Below are 16,966 nucleotides of genomic sequence, written 5' to 3' on the forward strand. Positions count from 1 at the left end.
TATCGATTACACGCGTTCCTTCCCATGTTTGATGCTCCAACACTGGCTTATAAAAAAAAAGACTCAGGCTGCTAGTGTGCAACTTTCTCTTTGGCTCTGATGCTCAAACGAGTCGATACCCTCAGCAGAAAAACAGCTTTTGTAATATTTACAACTGAATAAATCAATTTAAATATAATAGCTAAAAATGGAATGAACTGGCCAACATGCCAGTCCCATCCACAGGTGGATATTTCCAGGTATATGTTGATGTTTTTCTTATCAAATTGATACTACTCCCTGGGATGCACACTAAAAACATGTCGCCAATGTCAAACACTAATAAACAGGGAGGTGTCATCCCATTGTATACGATGTACATGTCCTTACCGGGTGCATGTTGGATGAAACGTTTCCCTTTCTGCCACTTCCCCTTTGCAAAATATTCAAGGAGGCTGCACAGCTCCAACCGGATGGGGTTTGCATTGGCTGACAGCGGTCCCAGCGCAGGACGACCAATGAAACCAAAGCAGAGGCTCAGCGTATAACAGCAAAGATTGACGTGTAGGACGCGTCAAATTAATTCCAGCAAACGCCGGACTCAACGGGATAACTCCAATTTGCTTTTATCGGATGAAGATCGCTTTGGTGCCATTGTACCTTGCAAGTCACTTGTCTCCAAAAAAAAGAGAGAAGGGGGCGCGCTGCTCTCGGAGATTTTAAGAGGTCTATTTTTCCTCTTCTGGGGCTCATTCCTCCCGTTCCCCTTCCTTCTCTGCTTTCGCTCGGACGCATTCAGCCATTCGACGGGGCGCCTATATTTCCCGGCACCTAGAAACATATAGGCAAATGGGTAAGCCCGCGTAACCATCGGCATGCTTCACTGGCAGGGAGCTTATGGAAGCGTATCCAGACTCTCCACGCCTGCGTAAAGACAAAAAATAAGCTTTTGTTTTCCTTTTGTATTTCTTTTCCCCCTTCAAGTTCAGATAATAAGCAATAGAAGAGTGTTTTTTTTTCGACGACAGTATGTGAAGTTTAAATGGTGGGGGATTTTTCCAGCTCTGTTAAGGCAGGCATTGTTTAAAGCTTTAAATCTTAAATGGAACCACACCGCCAATTATCCCATGAATAGTGTGTCTCTGAAGAGCTCTCGAGTGTCAATTCCTCATGCTCGCCATTTTTTATGTTGCGGTTAGTTTTTTTTGTTGTAGTTGTTGTGTACTCGGGGATGGCGGAGGGGAAACTAATAGTCAAATCGTGCACACACGTCTGTTGGTTACCAACCAGAGGTTACCAGTAGGCTGACACATGTTAACCTCACTTTATGGTGTAAATTGCAGGAGCTGGCCTGTGTCAAACTGATACAGGATGCACATTTTAAAGTTGCTTCCTAATAATAAATACACATAATTATTTTTTGAAATCACATTGTGTGGCAGAGTAGGAAAAGTGCATTACAATGACAACATGAGGCTATTTTATTTCCTTGTCAGAAATGCATGTGTAGACCTACTCACTTCATGCTGCGTAAATATGTGCCTTCTGTCTCTATTCTCCTGCAGAGCAAAACTATGGAGAGGTGAACCAGCTAGGCGGTGTGTTCGTCAATGGGCGACCCCTGCCCAACGCCATACGGTTGAGAATAGTGGAGCTGGCTCAGCTCGGGATCAGACCCTGCGACATCAGCCGGCAACTCCGAGTCTCGCACGGCTGCGTGAGCAAGATTTTGGCGAGGTACAACGAGACGGGCTCCATCTTACCCGGAGCCATCGGTGGGAGCAAACCGCGGGTCACGACGCCTAACGTGGTGAAAAACATTAGGGAATACAAACAAGGCGACCCTGGGATCTTTGCCTGGGAGATCCGGGACAGGCTTTTGGCAGATGGAGTTTGTGACAAGTATAACGTCCCGTCGGTCAGCTCGATCAGCAGGATTTTACGCAACAAGATTGGAAATCTCTCCCAGCCCAACCAGTATGAGAGCAGTAAGCAAGCCTCCGCGCAGGCCGGGCTCTCCTACAACCACATATACCCTTATTCCTACCCCAACATGTCCCCCACTGGCACTAAAATGGGCAACCCTCCTGGAGTACCGATGACGGCTGGACATATGAGCATATCCAGGGCCTGGCCCTCTGCACACACCGTCAGCAACATCCTCGGTATACGAGCCTTCATGGATCCTGCAGGTGAGGAAAACAAACACTCTCTGCTCAGGACTCTGCGTCTCTGTGACAAGAGCCGTACAACTCTCTCTGTCCTCAAATCAGAGCTTAATAAACCAGTGCAGCTGGTTGTTATTGTGTTATTCATTATGGTGAATTGCCACATCACTCCGTATAACCTGTTGGGACAATGTGTCCATTACAAGTTGCACAGGCCTCCGTTTCACCATTCAGCCAAAAAGCAGTAAGGCCACTCTCAATAGGCCTTTTCATGGGATGATGCATTTGCAAACACCTTGCTCACCTGCTCTACCCCCCTAATCCCTCAAGTAGTCACTACAGGCGTTTTGTCTGTGCCTTTCTGGTCCTTTAGTTCAACACAGTAGTCAGTGTTTTCATCCAGCGTTTAGTTGCCTGGTCCAGTGTGTTTTTTTGTGTCATAATATCCAGTATAATTGAAACAAATTGTGTGTTGATTTCTATATTTTTAGCTCCATTTGTCACATTGAAATATATATTACTACTTATACAATAATCTTGCTTCTTATACGTAAATATATGATGACATGTAGGGTTTTATTAGATACAATAAACCTAAACAATTATTAATATAATTGATTAAAAAAGAGAACGTTATTTATAATTATCTGATAATATGTTGTTTCATTTCAGCTTTATCGTTTTTTTTGTGTCTTGAACGTTTAATCAAAAAACAGGTATTATTTTAGCAACACGCGTATTACAAACATTTGTAATAAACATGATAATTTTCTATATTTAATTATAAAATTGTTTGATTAAACCTAACTTCAAAACTATTTCAGAAAGGCCTGCTGTTTTGAAAATAAAACGTATTTTAAAGCCCAGCTGCAGGTTCATGCATAAAGCATTTTAAATGTCTAAATTACGTCATTTATCAAAACTAAATGAGACTGCATTTTTTTTCCTGTGGCAATTCTACCTTTTATACATGTTTGACATGAAGTTACATGTTTCTAAATCAGCCATTGCTGGGACGGAGGGATATCCACCAAAAATGGAAGAGTGGAGTAGCGTCAACAGAGCAGCTTTCCCCGCGGCACACACCGTCAACGGGATCGACAAATCGGCAATCGACGCCGACATAAAATACTCTCAGGTAAATGGATGTCTGCACATGTGTAGCCCGCATCCTGTGACCTTTCTACTCCAAGTCTGCGCACTCTGTTGCGCTATTGCTGCCACAATAGCGCCATTTTAATTTCTTTGTAGGAAACCGTCCAAATGTCTAGTGCCAAAATGGGCAGAGGCCTTTAGCAAATTAGTGCTCTCGCTGCATAGGCCTGTGGCAGAGCTGTGAAATGTTTCCATATCAGGGACCGTCAGACAGAGTCATATAAGGCCACAGACCTCTCTGCTTGATACGATTTTAAACTTGACACTCTAAAGAGTTTTATGACTGTTGATGTTCTGTTTTAGGACGGAGACAGACAGTCACTGCATTCATGATATAATTAGTCTTATTTATGGTGAATTAAATTGTAGTGAATGTAATCTATTCCTCAATTTGCTCCCCTCTCCCTGTTTACCATTCAGCTTAGAGAAGCACTGCTGGAGGCCACATGCCACAGTCACATACAATTATGAGCGCTGTGCGTTTGAGGTTTTGTTGTGCTTACTTGTCTGCGTGTCTTATGTTTGCCTGCAGCCCTCCTCGACACTGTCCAGTTATGTCTCGGCGTGTGCTTACTCTCCCACCAACCAGTACGGGGTGTACAGTGGGCCAGCAGGCGGCTACGTGGCCCCGGGCCACCACCACTGGCAGCCGCAGAGCCCGGTGCTGTCCCACCCGGGCGGTGGGATGACTAGCATGCATGCAGGGGAGATCCACTCGCCGATGACCTTCAAGCATCAGGCACGAGAGGGTACGTATGGAGGAGGGGACCGGTAGCACAGTTTAATAAAAAAAAAACGGTGACAGATGTGTCGAATACTAAAAAATAAAAAACAACTCTGGAATGCAGTTGTTTTATATTAGAACTGAGTTTTTACTGTGCAATGCTGATATTACTATTGTTTGATTTACAAAATATTATTAGAGTTTATTTATATCCAACGACAAATTATGCATAATTATATCTCAATTATTAAATATTGATCTTCAAGACTTGGCCTTCCAGGTGGGCCGATAACATATGGAAGACATAAAAAGAGATACTGCTTGCTAGTAATTATGTGTTTCTGAATATCCCTTTAGAGTATATTTGAGCTGATTATAAACTAACTTGTAGGTGAAATAATTCCCGTTTAATGCATATATCTCGCGGGGTAAATCATAACTTGAATTTCTTATTTGTGTTGCGCAGGAGACAGAAAACCGCCCACTCCCCTGAGCAAGCAGCAGCAGCAGCTGCAGCATGAAGACTTGAACAGTGTGCATGGACTCAGTCTCCCTACCTCATCATCATAACCGGGACTTATACCACCTTAATTACCAGACCCAAATTAACTGAACTCATTTCTACGACTCCAACAGTAAGTCTGAACACTAACGGCTTGTTTCCCCGAGTGTTTGCAGCTCACAGTCAAACACACAGGCCCATTCACATGCATTATGAATACAGTAGCGTTATCGGCCTTAGTGGCCAAATGAATGTAAGCTTGCATGGATGTATCGGTGTTGCCCCTCTAATATTTTTCTCAGTTGAAATACTTCATGTTGCTAGACTGTATTCTCTTATGGAGACTGCAAGATTGGGAAAAAAAAATACATTTTTGTCACTGTCATTGAAGTTTTATTATAAAAACCCAAGGGCTATTCTGTAATCCGCCATATATTATATTATCTTAATTTGTGGCCATGATATCGACTTCCACACTGACTCAACGATGTGAGCAAAGAGATAAATTGTCTAAATGTAAAATATTTGCCAAAGCTTTAATTATATATTTTTATAATTCCATTGTAAATATTCAAAAAATAAAGGCTTTCTTAAATGCCATGTGTTGTCGTTCTGTAGTTGATATTGTTTTCGGCGTGGATCCATGAGTGTATTGTTTGGTTCATTTGAAGGCCTATAAGTCATGGACGTGCACTGTTGATTATAACAGTGTATAGACAGAAGAGGGAATTGAAGTTGCCCTAAACATTTTAGTTTACAGTTTCTGTAACTCCCAAAAGGGATTTTTTTGGTAAACTTTCTTTTTCATCGCAGTTTTTCCAACTGGAGGTGAACGAACGATTACTTTCTCTGAATGAAAGTATACAATCTCAAAAGTGACATTTTGTTTCCTCTGCGCCTATAAATGGCATCAAATACATTTTGCTCAATCATATAATATGTGAATAATCAAACTTGCTGCAAAACTTCTCATCCATCCGTCGGCACGGGAATTTAATTGGGTCGTTGCACCATGGGAAAAAGTCATTTCGTGACTCAGGTGCAACTCCTCTGCAGACCGGGCGCCTCTGCTGATGCTATCTCTCTTGTAAATGAAGCCTGCCACGATGGAAACCAGATACCTGATCATGCACGTTGATGACCGGTGTCAGTCAAAATCCACCCACATGCAGCCTCGAATATGTTTTTCCAGTATAGGCTATAAATGAGGAGAATTGAGCCACAGTGTCCGTACAGGCCCCTAGGCTCTGCCCCCTACTCTACAGGTTCCATGCTGCGGCCTGTTTGCGTTACCGAAAAGCCTCCTCACAGCTTTCCTCAACCGAACTGCTCGTCACTGAATGCGACCGTGTTTTCTGACCGCGCTTTTATGTTTGAAATATTTACGATAAGGTTTTCGCTTTGTGTGGTAGTCGATATAATCTATTAAACGATGCTTTAGTACAATAATTACTACCACAAATAGTATACATAATTAACAGTTTTGTGTGATCCAGAGATGTTTTAGTGTATATGGGATTATATCATTATTATCATAGTATTTTTTTTCTTTTTTTGTCATTTTGAAAAACCTTGAATTCCATCAGTTTTAAGGGGACATCTTGTGTTCTATGGCGTTAGTTAGCAAATTAGCCTCTTGGCTAAAATCTAAAAGAAAACAAAAACGTGTTTATATAGACTGAATAGTTCAATTTGTGAATGTTGAGAAGTTTCTAATTTTGTTAGTACTCACAACAAATCAATACCTTGACTTGTATTAATGTCAGCAACGCACATTTTAAAATGCATAGGCCTGAGTCTAGTCCGTTATGAATTTGAAGTTGCAGTTCATGATTTAGTTTTTTTTTTTTCTACCCTAAATGTGAATCAAAATTACCTTGGAGTACTAAGAAAAAAAAAATACACATCATATATTTATTACATTCTAATATTTCATAGTTCAACTCTTACAACTTAAATTGACGTATGTGAATGAACTGGTCTCTCAGGTGCTGGTCCACATCACCAGATTGGGACTTGATGCAGGATGGCGAGGTCATGCAGGGGTTAATATGTGCAACCTGTTGGTTTGGTGAGGAACCGGTATTGTTTGGCTGATTGAGCATGTCTGTGGTTTTTAAACTGGACCTTCTGTGTAAATGCAAGCAGGAATTTTAAAAGAAATTACAATGATGACATTTTTTTGCATAGGAAATACACAATGATACATTAAACAGTGTTCTTAAGTAGATCTTCATAAATTAAAGAGGTAGTCCTAGTTTTATAATTCCAAAAGCAGGACCGTTGACCTTTTGTGAAAACCAAGAAATCCTTTGAGTGGGTTTCCACTGAGCTCATTCAATTAGATTATCAATAGCAAAACTGAAGCCACCTCACAATGAAGGTAACCCTGAGACTGGAGGGAAGATCAAGTTAGAGAGTTATTAGATGGATTCTGTTTTCTTGATATGGCTTTAGGAGACAGTTGGAAACTCAAGCTGAACCACCATAGAAAAATAAAAACAAGGCATTATTTGAATCAATCTTTAATCAATCTATTTCCAGGAAAAAATACAACAATATGCTTTTTGAACATGTTGGCCTTTAAAAAGTTATTAGTCGTCCTAAAATGTAAACATGAGTGGTAATGGATTTTATCTTCCATGTCCAAATGCAAGCATGACGTTAAATGTTCAGCGATAATCAACCTCTCTTAGGTCAGCAGTAACTTTTGATTGATATGGAACAGCTCTGAAAAAAACAGATCCCAGAAAAGAGGAAGTAACTCATTCACAGGCTGCTATAATCTTACAAACAAAAGACAAAGCATTGTCATGACGTGTCGTCATGATCAGTTTTAGGATACATCCAGGAATTCGGGTGCATTCTGAGCTCTATTTTGCAGTCGCTGATTACTTTCCCCTGTTTCCAGCAAAATCCCAAGCGACTGCGTACGTCCAAACATTAAGACGGCCTATGAGTACACACGCTCCCTAACTGGAGTCCTTCTGTTTTCCCGGATACCACTTGGGGTTCAGAAAACACTCCTTCATGGTGGTGGGGTTACTTCCTGCGGGACCTATGGTCATCAATCAGGGCAGCAAGTGATACCCCCCACTGCGTCGTCTGCAGACCCTCTGTGTTGAAGGGGCAGCAGGTGGGCTGGTTTTAGATGGTTATTTCCTATTGATACGGAGCTCAAAATCATAATATTTCTTTCATTTTTAGTGTGTGTACTTTGTGATGGGTGCACCGTGACAACATGCTGTTGAAGCCACATTTTTTTCATTCCAGAACTACCATTGGGATTAAGTTATTATGCATTTTCAACATTGGTCAAATGGTTCCCAGTGAGCCATTGTTTTATTACTCTTTTTTTTAACTAATGATGTAATTTCACAAGGTAAAACTTACAGCTATTTCGATAAAATATTTTATAGTTACTGTAAAATTGTTTGCCAACTTTTTGTTGTTTATACCTTCTGGTGTTGGATGTAATAGATGTATATTTGGACTTTGGGTTGAACCCAATAGATCATAGCTTTTTTAATTTATCCTTGTTTGAAACATTACTGAAAAACAACACCTGTTTGTGGGTAAATGAGACAAAAGGAGACTTTTTGCACTACATCATGCCAGACTCAATGCAGTATACTGACACACACAAGTGTGCAGAAGCCCAGACTCAAACAATGTGCAGTGCCTCCACTGAGTGTTACCTCAGCAACTTCAACTTGAAAGGATTCTCAAATGCCACAAGCTTAAACAGATACTTGGAGAGATGGATGGGAGTTTTGGCCTCCTTGATCCTAATGGATGTGATATAAAGCAGTATTAAGAATCCAAGCAGCAGCGAAATGGTGACAGAGGTTTTTAAAAAAAGCAAGAACAGGCGCTCCTATCTTCAACTGTAACAATTCATCAATGTCTGCCATGTGTACTGGAAGGTACAAGTGTTCTTTAAAGACAAACGTTCAGTGTATGTGTTGGACACTACATTATGTGTACTTTTTCTTGTGTTGAGTAGGGAAACTACCCCAGACTGTCCGGTAGTCACTCACTCACTCACTCACCTCTGCATGTCTCAAAGTCAACAAGAGAGCGTCTCAGGACATGGCGACATGGCAGGCCAGACAGGTCTTGGAAAAAACAAAGAAAGAAACACGAGAAACCTTTTAAAAAAGAGAGTGGCAAGTTGGCAAAATGTCCAAATCTGAAAAAAATGGCCGGGTGTCAGTAGTTCTTGCCACTGAAATTTCAAATGAATTGACTTGCCATGGAAACATGGTGCATGCAAACATGCAATGCTAAAACGTGTGCTTGTCACGGCCTCTGACGTGCAGGATATAATCTTTTGAGAAATGAAGTCAAGAATGAAGCAATGGATCACAGCTGTCAGCCGGGTTTACTTTGTATGACAGAATTTGATGCACGTTTGGTGAACAGGAGAAAATAGAAACAGAGCAAGTGTGGAGAAAATGATACAGGCTAACCGGCATATGACATGAACAGGAAAACAACATCAATATTTTCATTTGGCTAAATTTGTAAGTGATGCAATCACGATTTTACCACCCAAAACTAAAACACCAAAGCAGTGGGTCGATGTCATCCCTGTAATATAATCACCATTGACTATTCTTCCTTTTTTTTTTTTTCCGCTGACTGTCCACAGGATTTCCAAGCAGGCAGAGTTACAGCTCTGTAGTCTAGATGATGATAAATGTCTCCCTCCCATGTTCTTACTTGCTCTGCCAGCTCACCACATCAACCAGTTGCGCAAAAAGCAAAAGGGACAGAGACACAATGATGACATTTGGCTTTCTAAATGAAAACGTATCATTTCACATTTGCTCTCAGGAGATTCCGCTGCTGTTTTCGGTCTTCCGAGGATACAGCAATAAAGAGAATAACAGCAGGATTACATTGAATTGTAGAGCCCAGCTTTGATTATCATATACAGATAAATAAAAGAGCATGAAATTATGTTTGCAAACACAATTAAAATGCACTCTTCGAAAACACTGCCGTGAATGAACGCCTATTTTTGTAAAGCTACGCTTGCTTGTAATTTGTGTGTGTTGTCAGTAATGGGTAAACAACAATATCTAGAGGAGTGTGCAGTTCTTTACTGGAAAGTCTAAACCTGCATTATGGAAATGTGTCAGCAGTTTTGTAGTGAAGGTCTATTTTGGTGAAGATCTGGGCAGAGACAGAGAGACAGTCTTCAGTGCAGGAGGATCCTCTCTAATTTGTGGAGACTATAGAATTAATGTTCTGCCCTTCTGCCCATCTGTGACTTATTTAAAGTGTGCTGAAACATATACTGTGCTAAATGTTGCCAAACACATGCCAAAGGCTACCGGCAAAAAAAAAGAAGCTATGGGGAGTTGGATTTAAGGGTTGCCTTCAACTTAGTTTTTGGCTCAAATTCTTATTAGGTGATAATAAGATGATGACTCTTCTCCCCAAAAATGTGAGTGGTAGACCACTGTACTGTCTATTGGTTTGGAGGGGAAAATACTGAGAGAAAGTCAGTTGGATCTCTGAAATAAGAGAAAAGACCTTTCTGTGTTCAGATGGACTGGAATTTACTTGGTTTAAAAAAAAAAAATGTAAGTATTATTTTGTATAATTTTACATCTGCTGTTAAACCCTATTTTGTTATTGTCAACAGATACCATGACGAGAACAAAAACAGCAATGTATGTCGCTATACTTTGTGACTTCCCAAAACCCCGTCCGTGGCTCTCAGCTCAAAGCCCATTTGTTTCTACTGAAGATGTAAATCTTTAAACATTTTCCTTTAAAAAAAAAAAAAAAAGGCCACATAATCTCCTTAAATAGCGAGGCTTGTAGTTTTTTGCAGACACTCCTCAAACAGGAGTACATAGTGCATTTGTTGATGACTATTTTCAGCTTTGGAATAGTTCTCCTTTGGTGTATTTATGAACTGAGGGATTGACCCAAAATAAACTACAGGGTGTGTAATAAAAGAACATGCCTCTCAGAGCAACAGTGTGGCTAATTGATGAATTTTTTGGACAATAGTGGTCTGCTTTATATATTAATATACATGCATATATGGAAACTTTAATAGCATTCATAGATTTGTCTTTTCTGTTTTTACGCCAGTGATAGCTCCTACAATGTATAATGCCACTGTGATAATATCTGTGCAGCTTCCAGATGAGGATCAGAGTTACGGACAATTAGAGTTCAGCCCTTAACGTCGGAGGTCAGGAAGTCATATCCTTGTCTGAATATAATGCATTCAATAACGGGGAACACAGACATGGTTTTTCTAAATTGTCAAAAAAGACAAGTTTAAGAAAGCGATAAGTCATCGGCTTAAGGCTAAATAAGAAGGACTTGTAACTATATCAGAGACCTATATTTCCTTGTAGACAAAGTAAGTAGGAAAAGTAAGAAAGTAGTTGGTTATCATGCAAGGGAAAAAAACACCACCATGAAAACCTGTTAGACATCTCACTGTGTTATTGTACGCTCAACATAAAATGTTTTACTCCAGCTTTTCACATGTTTTGAAATACAAACAAATGACAGAATAGAACTATTCCAAGATTATAGTTATTTAATAAATGAAAACATACTGCATGGCGGTTACATGCGAAAAACTTTATTTTATATATTTTCACCCACGGTCAAAAAGAAACACTCATTTCTCATTCCATATTTCTTGCTTTAGAATGTGCGATGTATTTTTGGGCCCGATTCTTCTCGTTGGGATTTTGAATATATTATAATAGTAATTTGTGTCTTTTACAAAAGAGATCTAGAGCTCAATGGGACTTACTGAATAAATAAAGCTTAACTAACTCCTACAAATGGATTCAAAGTTCAAGATGAATCATTGAGGCGAAAATGTTAGAATATTACAAAGCTTGATTGAGGAAACATCATCATGCTGACGTGTGCTTGTGACCTGGGCCTAAAAGAGGCAATAATTCCAAGTAATAACCCGGTTTGTGTGATGTGCGGGCATCGTCGTCTCGGCATTCAGATGAGATAACAGGAAGCAGAGCACACTGGTCTGTAGTGCAGGTCTAAAGCATGTAAAACCTGTTGCTGAATACTGCATGTGTACAACAGGACCAGGAGTGAGTTCTGTCACCGCGTAGTGAGTTGAAGAGATAAAGCAACAAAGGGTGAAAGGCAAACATGACTATCATTAACCAACCTTTTGACCGTGCCCTTCCCTAGGTGTGTGTGACAACAGCGCCAGACAGAGATGCCAACCCCTATCACTTGTCAGATTTTAAAGAACTTGTTGGCCAATAACCAAAACAGGCTCATGTCTAAATCAACATAAACTTGCATGACCTATTCACTTTAGCAACATCCGGGATGAAATATAACATCTACATAACTGTTTGACCTTTCCCATATTGACAGTGTCATCAGGCTTGAACAGCCAATATTTCTGTTTGGTGTGTCCGTGAGGAGCGAGGCCCAGGATGCCCGGGCTGGTGTGCAGTCGACTGCAGCTACAAACCAGCTCGCAGTAAGAGGGAGAGGAGGGGGGGGGGGGGGGGGGCTTTGAAGAGCACGGAGTGGAGTTGTGGAAAACCATGCATGTTGCTGTTATTGGTGCTTTTCACTCAGACACGCCTCTCCCATCTCAACACTCGCACGCAGCATTGACCCAAAGGGTGGCTGTTAATTTGGCATGGCGAAAACATGCAACTGAATGAAGGGTCTGATATAGCCACTCCACTGGGACGGGAGTACGGCTCCGCAAGCCAGACCAAATGACATCACAGCAATATGGAAATAACCGAAAGACATCACGATATGTTGTGGGTTCACGACGAAGAGGAAATTGGGAAACTGGCAGTTTGTTGGAGTTGGAATGTTTATTATAAGCAACACTGGAGCGTCAATGTTTTACTTATCATTTGAATCATTACCACAGTACAGTAGTATAAGGCTGTGCTGTTTAAACTGAGGTTCATATTTTCATATGATTAATGCATTAAAATGCAAACTATTGCAGACCATGTGGGCTTTGAGCACTGCCTGATGGAAACGTTTCCTCAACAGCTCATACACACACACACACACACACACACACACACACACACACACACACACACACACACACGTCATAACCCCCCAAAAATTGCCTTTTATTTTAAAATATTAAACCGAAAGCCCGTATACTGCAGTGGAACAAGTTTTTAAATAGAAATACCACGATATCAAATATTTTGGAATGTAAGTAAAAGTCCTGCATCCAAATTTTTACTAAAATGATCACGTATAAACGTAATGTAGGCTCAACAGTAAAAAGTAGTCATTATGAAGATAGGCCTCTTCATGGTGTAAGATTTTTTTTATCAAATGTACTGATGAATGTGTAAGCAGCATTTTAATGTTGCAGTTCAACATAGTGGAGAAATATGATGGCAGTTTGAAAATGTAACATAATCCATTAGCTGATTTGTTGTGTGTTTGATATCTTAATTTGCTAATGTAAATTGATAAATGTACAATATGAATGTCGAGGAGTGTAAGTATTAATCCGCATAAAATGATAATACTTAAGCGAAGTAAATGTATTTTTTCCTTTCCTCAACTGCTGCAGAGGTGTTGTGTATGAGTATACATGTATACAGTATATATATATATATATATATATATATATATATAAATAAAAATGATAAAAAGTTATCAATTTAAGTATGTCATTTAACTATGCCATGTATTGGTTCTACTAAAACGATAAAATCACACCACTGTGTTCTGTAAATGTAAATTGTTATACGATATTCTTTATTTAGTTAATACTATAATGTAATATCATTTAATTTCATTATTTATACATGTTAGTTTAGTTGAGATTTTTGAAGATATCAGTGCCAAATGTTTTTAGTGTTTGTGTGTGTCAAAAGTTAACTCTGTCATCAATCAATTTGAAGACAGTGTGACTCCAAATATGCAGATAATGCAAAGAGTCATTGTGCAAATTTTGCCTCAAAGAAGAAATTATTGCTGAAGTGCCTCCAAGAACACACTGAAAGGAATCAGTATGAGAAAAGCTGTGAACGCTGGAACAACACAATATATAAATAAATAAAGTACCACATTAATAATAATGAAAATGTATCGGACTTCTCTGCAGACAAGATATGAAGCTATGTGGGTGGCTACTCTGCACTGGAGATCATCTCAGTCATCACCCTTCACTGCAGACTGAGTCAACCACCAGTCACACTTCCAAGCCGCAATAACAAGGTGGGCCTCTGCAAAAATGCTTAAACTGCATTCAATTGTCTAGTGAGCCCTCTGTCTTTCAGCTCCAATACTCTGTCTGTCATGGTGTGGAACCCTAATGAGAAACATAATAGTTTTTTTGTTCCCTGGCCGAGGAGTATTTTTGAATTGCAGTAGCTTAGCAGTACATAAGAGTGTTTTGTTAAAAAAATAAAATGCAGTTGAAGTGTTTCTTTATGTTGACACCGTGTGGACTATCCAAACAATTCCTTAGTGTCCAGATCAACATTTAAATCAATTTCTACCTTTTAAATTAACAAACATAATAATTGAATGTCCCTTTCACAACGTTTGAATAGAAAGAATAGAAACTATGTGTGGATATTTGTAGATAAAATGCCAAGGTTATGGTATATGTACAGTGTACAGTATTTTGTGCAACTTGACATAGTCGTGTTTATCCGACAGTAACATCTCTCAATAAAGCAAAATATGTCTTTTATTGTGCCTGTCTTCATGGGAAATGGCAAAGGAAATTCCTTAACCACCTACACGGCACAAAAAGCAGCTCTTGGTGCTTTGCAGAGAGACAAAAGGTGAGTGTCAGAGTGATAGAGGAAGCGTTTGTCTTTTCTTCCTGCTTTCCGTGGCACAGGAATGAAGAGGATGTCTCCTGGTACACCAGAGCTATCCATTACTGAGTTAACAAGGTCTCGGCTACTCTATAAGTGAAATCCAAGGCTTTCGGTGTGTCTGTCACATGGAAGAAAAAACAAATAAACACACACATGAATTCGTCAAGGTTTTACTCGGGAGCCGATATGTGCCAAAGAATGCCGAGTCTTTGTCCATTAAAAACAAGACACTGTATGGGTGCACTGCCATGCCATGTTGGGTCCACCTGTGAATGTAAACAGGGAAATTCTGAGAGCAAGGCTTACATTTCTCCCAAAGAAAAGTTTGTTCCTGCCAGACGGACTGGTCGACCCAGCAAAAACACGTCGGGAAAAGCAAGGTGAAGCGCCTCTGTGCCGCTCGGTCACACTCTGATTCACTCTGCAGCGGGTTGAATCAGACTGCTTCCAAACAACTTAGTTTGAAAATTCACATTCAACAATAAAAAGCAGCTTGTTGAATTAGCTGACATTGTGTAGAGAATTTCCTTGCACCAATACATACTTAATGTCCTTAATATTCATGAGTTGAGAACATAAGCCAGTGGAGTGGACGGATGGGTTAAAATAATAATATTAATATTAACAGCATTTCAGGCTTATTTGTCACGTTACTTCCATACTTAAGTAACGTCACAATATGTACTTATTTCAACCCAAAACATGATCTTTCTCTTTACCAAACTAAGTTGTTTTTTTTTTGCCTGAACTTTAAAACGTACTTATTTTAACCCAAACCATGGGTCTTTTCTTAATTAACCATAGTTTTATCCCCGTCTCTACTTCTCGGATGGTGCCATTTAAGTATCTGGTCGACTGGTGCTTTGACTTCCAAGATCCGAGTACTTCTTCCACCTCTGAAATCAGCATTGAGCACCATTTCCCCATGCTCCATGCTCCATGATTTATTGATTTATTTTTATTAAAAAAGGGACAATGTACAGTTCAAAACAAACATTTTCCATTTGATGCAATGTACCAGATTATCGTTTTAAGTTAATTTACAACTGTAGGCCTTTGGCAGGTGAAAACCAACAACATGAGTTAAAGACCAAACTTTGAGTAGACAAAACGAGACATTTAACACCTCATGGGCACTCTGTGAGCTCAGCTACCTCTGCCAAGGCCTATTCCATGAGTGGAAAATAATTGCATGTATCTGCCACCTGATTCAGATTCACTCCCAAATTTAATGGGCTCTTACTTGGCTGATGCTACACTCTTCCACCAAGTTTCATGAAATTCAGACCAGCAGTTTTTCCATAATCCTGCTGACAAACAGACAAACTAACAAACCAAACACATATCCTCATTTTTGGAGGTAATTAGCAAAACGTAAAAAAAATAGGGTCTCTATGCTATTTGGTGTTTTTAGTTCTCCTCACATCCATCCGTCGTCTTGGCTCAAGCAGCAAAGCAGTTGTCTCTACTTTCATCGCATGACACTAACGGGTTGGTCAGGAGAATCTAGTTTTTCTATTTGGTGTTGATAGGGGGGATAAAGGAAGATTGATTCCCTCAGTCTCATCATTGCAGGTGTTTGCCTTTACGACCAGCGTCCCCTACAAGCAGTTTCTCATTACACTCTGGTGAGAAAGGAGGGCCTTCAAGTCTCCTGCATTCCGACAATGCTCTGAAGAGTGTGTAATTTTGGAGACTAAATTGAGGGGGGGGGGCGTTTTTTATTCAAAGCAGACCTGACTCAAACGGAGATGCACCGCACTGTGGTCAGACTTCAAACCAACTCGTTATTTGCCTTTTTCATGTTCAGACTGCTGCAAATCTGCAATCCCTCTGAACACAGCTAAAAAAAAAAAGAAACAGACTGTTGTTGATTTTGTTTCCATCTGTGCGGGACGCTGACTCCTTCAGAATGTGCGCAGCTGATGAACAATTTGTAAGCAACGATCTTGTATTAGTTTGCCATTGACATCAACTAGTCAGTAGACTAACTTTAACCAACAATTTCTATCTGTTGTTTCTAGTAATTTCACTTGTAAGTGATTGATGTACATCACTCTCAGAAGTGAAGCCTTTAGATCAAACTGAGAAGATAGGTTGGATTGCATCATTGGAGTTAATCCATCAACAATGCCAGAGCCCTGAATAAAGCCAGAGTAAATGAGTGTGTTTGCTCTGTCTTAAGAGTAAATATTAGTTTGTCCAGATAATGCTACGGGGCTGCTGAGGGTTTCCACAATGCTTAAGTTACACCGGCGTCTGCACTTTTCCACCAGAAGAATTGTTTCCCACTCTTTCTTCTTCTTGAAAGCCAAACATCAGTAGCAGTCTCAAGTGGCTGAAAGTTTTAGTTGATAATCCGGTCTGTCACTCAGACCCACAGTAAGATTAATGGCAGGGGAACTCCTACCTGGCAAACATCCCACTCAATCAAAACAGATCATTTAGTTTGAGAACCAGTTCTCATATACAGAGCAGAAGTAGACTTACTTACTTACTTTGTATGGGAGTATGAAGGGGGTATGATGTTGAGAAGAACAAAAATGACAAATGCTACATATGCTATTTAAACAAACCTGTAGTATAA

General features: G+C 39.9%; 1 protein-coding gene across 2 annotated transcripts; it reads left to right on the forward strand.

Moving 5' to 3' along the window:
- Positions 1 to 619: 619 nt before the first annotated feature.
- pax1a (paired box 1a) lies at positions 620 to 5,059 on the forward strand. 2 transcript variants are annotated; one of them, XM_068721751.1, is made up of 5 exons: positions 620 to 832; positions 1,545 to 2,171; positions 3,152 to 3,285; positions 3,835 to 4,051; positions 4,493 to 5,059. In XM_068721751.1, exons 1-5 carry the CDS (start codon positions 829 to 831, stop codon positions 4,594 to 4,596), a joined length of 1,086 nt encoding a protein of 361 aa, XP_068577852.1. In that variant the 5' UTR covers positions 620 to 828; the 3' UTR covers positions 4,597 to 5,059. The 2 variants fall into 2 exon arrangements, with proteins under 2 accessions (XP_068577852.1, XP_068577853.1); XM_068721752.1 differs by having other exon boundaries at positions 3,892 to 4,051.
- Positions 5,060 to 16,966: the final 11,907 nt, after the last annotated feature.

Source organism: Cebidichthys violaceus, unplaced genomic scaffold (assembly GCF_023349555.1).
Source record: "Cebidichthys violaceus isolate CVI_PGR_0920_01 unplaced genomic scaffold, fCebVio1.0.p SCAF_28, whole genome shotgun sequence".
Classification (NCBI taxonomy): Eukaryota; Metazoa; Chordata; class Actinopteri; order Perciformes; family Stichaeidae; genus Cebidichthys; species Cebidichthys violaceus.